The following is a 6,639-nucleotide window of genomic DNA, read 5'->3' as shown; positions in this document are numbered from 1 at the left end:
TAATTTTAAGCTAAATTGTATATAATTGCAATATTAGCTTCTTTTAGGATTTAATTGCGTTTATATTCATGAAAATTATGTCCAGTATTTTTTAATTGATGGGAAGGTCAGAGTTTGTGTCGACTACCGGGATCTCAATCGGCCCAGTCCGAAAGACGACTTCCCTTTGCAAATATACCCATCCTGATTGACAATTGCGCCAAGTATAAGCTACAGTCATTCGTAGATTGCTTCGCTAGTTATCATCAGGTCTGGATGGATGAGGAAAATGATAGAGAATCACAGACAGTGGCACGAAAAGTTATCATTTGCTCTTCTGGGGTATCATACCATAGTTCGCACATCAACCGGGACAACCCCCTATATGCTGGTTTACAGTATAGAGGCTGTCATTTCTGCTGAGGTAGAAATCCCTTCCCGAAGGATCATATAAGAAGCTAAGCTCGACGATGCAGAGTGGGTAAAATTGTTACGAGAAACTAGCCCTTATAGACGGAAAGAGAATGAATGCAGTCTGCCATGGTCAACTCTATCAAAACAGAATGTCGAGAGCCTTCAACAAAGAGTCAAGCCAAGACAGTTCACACCGGGGCAGCTGGTGTTGAAGAAAATTTTTCCACATCAAGATGAAGCCAAAGGGAAGTTCTTTCCCAACTGGAAGGGTCCATACATGTTTCACCGGGTTTTGACAAGAGGAGCCCTCATACTCGCAAAAATGGACGGAGACGTCTGGCCAAAGCCGATCAATTCAGATGCAGTCAAGCATTACTATGCATAATCTTTATGCTTTCCTTATATGATGTAAATTGAACTACGCCTGACCTGATTTCCATTTAAGAGGGGATAAGTAGGCAGCCCTATGGGTTCGGTCAAAATTCAATAAAATTCTCATTTCCCCCCGCAATTGGAAACTGGGGCAAAATTTTGAGGAGGACCCTCAAAATTCCGAAGTAACTTCAGCCGATCATCGCACAAGCAACAGTCAGAAACGTCAACCCATCAAACTGGGGCAGAATTTTGAGGAGGACCCTCAAAATTCCGTAGCAAGAGAGGTTGCAATGTCCCGAACCACATCACAGTCATTGGTTCATTTAAAAGCTATTTTAAATTATACATTTATGTCATACTTTTACAAAATCATGCATGTTTATTATTGAAACTGCTTTGTTTAGCAACGCTACCCCAATAATACATACGGTATCACCAGAGCAAAGCCGAACAAGTCAAGCAAAACCAACAGGGATACGAACTAACCTTCCCCCTACAAAACTCATGATTTTTCTTTGGATGCAGGCACTAGGATTGCGAAATCTTTAAACACACTATATACCCATGGGGCAAACATCGTTCGATAATACGACCCTCCTAATCGTTGCACTTGCCAACATTTGCTATCAGCACGCACAAGTAATGCTCTGCAGTCATAATGCTCCAGTCATCACAATGCCGCAATCTGCTATCAGCTAAAAAAACTCTACTGTCATTTGCTATCTTATTTCTTGCATAAGGCTACCATTCTGCCTTCCGAGACTAAACGCTGTCTCCATCTATGTTTGCATTGCATAAGGCTACTATTCTGCCTTCCGAGACTAAACGCTGTCTCCATCTACGTTTGCATTGCATAAGGCTACTATTCTGTCATCCGAGACTAAACGATGTCTCCATCTGCATTTGCATTGCATAAGGCTACTATTCTGCCTTCTAATTTGCATAAGGCTGCTATTCTGCCTTCCGAGACTAAACGTTGTCTCCATCTGCATTTGCATTGCATAAGGCTACTATTTTGCCTTCCAATATGCATAAGGCTACCATTCTGCCTTCCGAGGTTAAACTCTACCTCCATCTGCATTCGCACCTTTGCATAAGGCTATCATTATGCCTTCCAAGGCTAAGCTCTGCCTCCCATTTTCTTTGATACTAAGCACTATCTCAAGAACTGTTTATTTCGCTTTTCTTACGGGCTAAGATCAGCCCTTAAATTCACAAGACTAAGCTCTGTCTTGTCCGCACCATACTACTGCAGCTTTCATGGGCTGAAATATCACCAACTCATCCAAAGGCATCATCGTTCGGAGGCACCATCTTCATAGCCCGAGAACATCATGTCATGGCTTGAGGATCTCTCTCAATCTCTTGCATATTATTATTCAAAAGCATCATGGTTCGGAGGCACCATCCTTATAGCTCGAGAACATCATTTCATGGCCTGCGAATCCTTTATCATACGCTTCATGGCCTAGGACATCATGGTCTGAGGACACCATTCCAAACCATCCAAAGACAATATTCATGGTCCAACAGGAACTTGCATCATGTTTAAATTTATGCACAATATACGCTTTTTATTGTTTCTAATTATAGGTAAACCGGGTAGGAGAGATCCCGCTCCAGTTCCCGCAGCCATATAAAACCTAACCATTCCCGTAAACTGATCACTCACCCGAATCTAGATATTGTGTCCGTTCTTGAAAAGTCTCCATCAGCATACTCCGCCGACGAATGCTAAACTACATACGGCCTGATTCATGTAAAAGCAGGGATATGTAGGCAACTCAGAAGCCAAGGTGCGGTTTAACCCCTTCAAACCATTTCGCTCAGTCAAAATTGGCCATCATATCTTTACCTGACAACTCTTTCATCTTTTCCGGGTAAAGAGGGGCAACTGTTGATACCCAATTTTTCCCTATATATTTTCAGTATGCAAAATACCCTTCAAAATGGCATATATATGCATATGTAAGCATATCCAAATGTTTTATTATTTTTTCATAATTTTTAAAGGTTTTTAAATCAATTTATTTCCCTCTTTTATCCTTAAAAACCCAATAACTATTTCCAAAATTATTATTTTTGTAATTTCTTTATTGGAATTTTATATTTATGTTAAAATATAGCTAATGTAATTTTTTGCATATCTTTACAAAATTATTTAGTAATTTTAAGCTAAATTGTATATAATTGCAATATTAGCCTCTTTTAGGATTTAATTACGTTTATATTCATGAAAATTAAGTCCAATATTTTTTAATTGATAATTATATGTCATAAATCATTTTAAAAATTTCAATTTATTTCCATAAATTAATTTACTATATTTATAATTTTAAAAGGCGAAAATGACTATTTAAATGATAGCCCAATTTCATTTCAATTATAGCCTAATCTGACCCCAATTTGAGCCCAATTTTCCCGACCCAATTCCCACTCAAACCTGACCCCCTAGTTCCTTTTGTGGTCTCATTCGAGTTCTGAAACTGTTTGTTAGATGTGTACTTGTTTGATTAAGTTCCTCGTTCTTATTTGACTTATTTGTTTTATCATCTTTTAAACTCGATTATTGTTGAAAAACCCTAGGTCTTCTTGGTCTGAAACTGCTTGTTTGAGTATGCACTTGATTTGATTAAAGTTCTTTGTTTCTAACTCTCTCTTCTTTATGTGACTTATCTGATTCCGAGTTTTACTATCTCTTCAACTCAATCCTTGTTGAAACCCTGATTTCTCAAAAGGGTTTTGTCACTTGTCACTGTGAGACCTTTACTTGTTGTGACTTTCTTCCTCACTTTGGCTATTCGTGTGAGCCCTGACTATCTTTGTTCACTACTAAATCCTATGCTTATTTCTGTTACTATTGTATGTTGTTTCTTTTGCCAATGTGCTTGGCCTCACATGTCTGATGTTTCTGTTCACTCTATTTATATACTGAAGTACAGAAGCATGTTTCTTCCTTGATTGACCTTGATTTTGTGACTGATTTCAAAAGCTTTTCTTATATGAGCCCTAATTTTACTCGCCTGTTTAAAATTAATTGATTTCTTTCCCTTTGCTGTGATGTTTTACCTTGCTGAATCCTTTCCAAAAATAAGCATATTTTTTTACTCAGACTTGATTCTTCACTGCATGCTTTTACTATCCCTTATATGGCAATAATCAAACTGATTTCTTTCCTTATTTGAACCTGTTACTACCCGTTAATCAGTGATTCCTTAATTGAATGGAATCACTTGTGTAATTGATTCTGACTTGTGATTGTTTCTATATTTGTGTTAAGGCTTTACTTATTACCTTATTCTTCACCTGTTTTCAGAACTATAAATACCCGCTTTCTTTTCTTTCAAAGACACAAATGAACCATCTGAGTTCAGAACACACACTTCACTCAAAAACTCTCTCTCTCTTTTCTCTACTACTTCTTGTGCTACTACTTCGCCTAGCTGGCTGAAAGCCAAGGCTAGGCTGTGGAAATTGGCTCACTTTTCTTTCTGCACTTTGCTTTTTACTGGTACGTCCTAGTTAATCTTCAAGCATCAACAACAACATGTTTCTTTGATTGTCCCAACTTCTTTTATTCTTGTCCATTTCGCTTATATTTCTGCAATCAAGTTACATTACTAACATGTGAAATATGTCCCCTACCCCTTTTAATTAATGCTCCCCTATGTGTATGAATCCCAAACCCCACATCCCCTTTTTGTGTTTGTGTTCTTTGGCTGGTTTGTAGGCATGCCAGTATCATTTATTGATGTGCATGTCCAAATCTGACCCTTTCTGGGGTCATATGCTTCATGCAATGTATTCCTGAAACCCATGACCCCCTTTGTGCAATTACTGATTCTGTGTAATTTAAGTTTTACTACTACTATTTTCAAATCACCCTTAGCCTCTCATGCCTATAGGAATTTCAAGTAAATCCTGCCTGCTTCGTTTCACGTTCAACTAGATATCATGTCTATAGGGATTAAAAATCAGCAATAATAGAGATCATGCCTAGAGGATCTGAAACCAGTCTAATTTAAAATTAGTTTAACTCGTATTATTCTGAATCAGTCTTAAACAACCTACTCCTTTTATTAATACGGTTTAGAAAGCATTCCTATAGGATCTCTAAATCGCTCGTTTAAGACTGTTACTACCTTGCTACATTCTGAATCAGTAATAGATATCATGCTTATAGGATATCACCAACACACTTAGGCAAGCCTTAGGTGATAACAACAAAACTGAATCCGCCTTTGTTAATTAGTAACTGCTACAACCTGCAGGCAGACCTGATTCGGACTTCTTATCTGAGTTATGTAATAAACTGGTTTTCTTCAACAACTAAACCTCTCCTGTCTTAGTATTTTTAAATTCTGACCCTAAATGTGTTTGAGTCTTGCTACTTATGTGCTTTACTTGAGGAGGTATATATGAGCATTTTGGTTGCTTACATGTTTCCCCTAATATGTAGTCCTATGTGTTTTGAATGTCGCCTTATTATTTTACCTTTAAAACCTAAGAGTCAGCCTAAAATCCTCCCTCTTATAGGAATAGTAGTCCTCAATTCCTCTGGAACTGATAGGAATGGGACGGGTAATGGCATGCAATAAAGGTCGAGACCAATCCGCGCTTTAATACCTTAACGGGGTAGGAAGGGTAGATATGGATATGATGACTGATGCGCTAATATCACGTGTATCCCCTCTTCTGAGGAGTGTCATACCGGGTATCACATTGATGTGATCCATATCATAAATAAATCTAGGACTCCTCTCTCCTTTTATATTTTCAAGTATTTGTAAAAAATGTAACTCCATTTCAAAATTTGCCTTTAATGATTGTTCTTTCAAACCCTTATGTGTTTAAGCTCAAATCCCCTACTACTTGAGCTTACACTTGTCTCTTTGCTAATTGTACAAATTCACAAAGCTGTCTGGCCGGGAACCACACTAGTGGATCCTGAGGGGTGCCTAACACCTTCCCCTTAGGATAATTTCAACCCATTACCCTATCTCTGGTTATCAAGCAAACTTGGAAATGAACCCTATAGGTGTCCTAATGCACCTTAACTCATTAGGTGGCGACTCTTCAAACGCAAAACCCAATTCCCAAAAGGAATGAGTTGTCCTACACCCAAAATGTCGTAAACCCGATTTTCCGATGCAAAGAGGGAAAAGGGGGCGCGACACCACACATCTTAGAAGGTTCATATTTGGAGTCCTTTTGTACAAAACCTCTCCACTCAAGAAGAAGCCATTGGCAAGCCTTGTAATGGTTCTCTTTTGGTCTCCACTAGCTTTCTCGGGATATTCATTTGTTTTCAAGAATCTTTTGATATCATGATACCATGGTTGAACATCTGGTTCCACCTCAACTGTATTGCAATAACCATGTCTTTCTCGGATTTCGATTTCCAATGGGTCAATGTGGACATTGCTTGGATAGGTCAGCATCGAGGCCAAAGTATCTAGTGCATCGACTAACTCATTGTGAAATCGAGGAATGTACCTGAACTCGACGGATTTGAACTGTTTGCTAATATCTTCCACATATTTCCTGTATGGAAGAATCTTGACATCCATAGTTTCCCACTCGCCTTGTGCTTGTCAGATAATCAAGTCATAATCTCCCATGATTAACAATTCTTCCACATCCTGATCGATTGCCATGTTCATGCCCAAAATGCAGGATTCATACTTGGTAGTGTTGTTCGTGAAGAAAAACGGAAGCCAGGCTGTGGCCGGATAGTGCTGACCAGTGGGCGAAATCAAAGTTGCCCCAATCCCAACACCTTTTGCATTGACAGCTCTATCAAAGAACATTTTCCAAGCATTAGTGTCCTCTGGAATTACCTCAACTGAAATTACTTCCTCGTCCAGAAAG

At 38.6% G+C, this 6,639-nt stretch overlaps 1 protein-coding gene across 1 annotated transcript; it reads right to left on the bottom strand.

The window, feature by feature from the left end:
* Nucleotides 1-4,342: 4,342 nt before the first annotated feature.
* On the bottom strand, nucleotides 4,343-6,338 carry LOC138887146 (uncharacterized). Its single transcript, XM_070168861.1, has 2 exons — nucleotides 5,991-6,338; nucleotides 4,343-4,369 (listed from the first exon to the last, which is right to left on the bottom strand). Exons 1-2 carry the CDS (start codon nucleotides 6,336-6,338, stop codon nucleotides 4,343-4,345), a joined length of 375 nt encoding a protein of 124 aa, XP_070024962.1.
* Nucleotides 6,339-6,639: the final 301 nt, after the last annotated feature.

Source organism: Nicotiana sylvestris, chromosome 3, assembly GCF_000393655.2.
Source record: "Nicotiana sylvestris chromosome 3, ASM39365v2, whole genome shotgun sequence".
Classification (NCBI taxonomy): Eukaryota; Viridiplantae; Streptophyta; class Magnoliopsida; order Solanales; family Solanaceae; genus Nicotiana; species Nicotiana sylvestris.
This window is presented reverse-complemented; position numbering and strand designations above follow the sequence as displayed.

What these genes read in the sequence shown, in the direction of transcription:
- LOC138887146 (XM_070168861.1), bottom strand. Translation starts at nt 6,338, where the DNA reads ATGGATGTCAAGATTCTTCCATACAGGAAATATGTGGAAGATATTAGC. An exon ending in GCTTCTTCTTGAGTGGAGAG is followed by an intron (nt 4,370 to 5,990) that starts GTTTTGTACAAA and finishes ACTTGATTGCAG; the next exon opens with AAATATAAGCGAAATGGACA.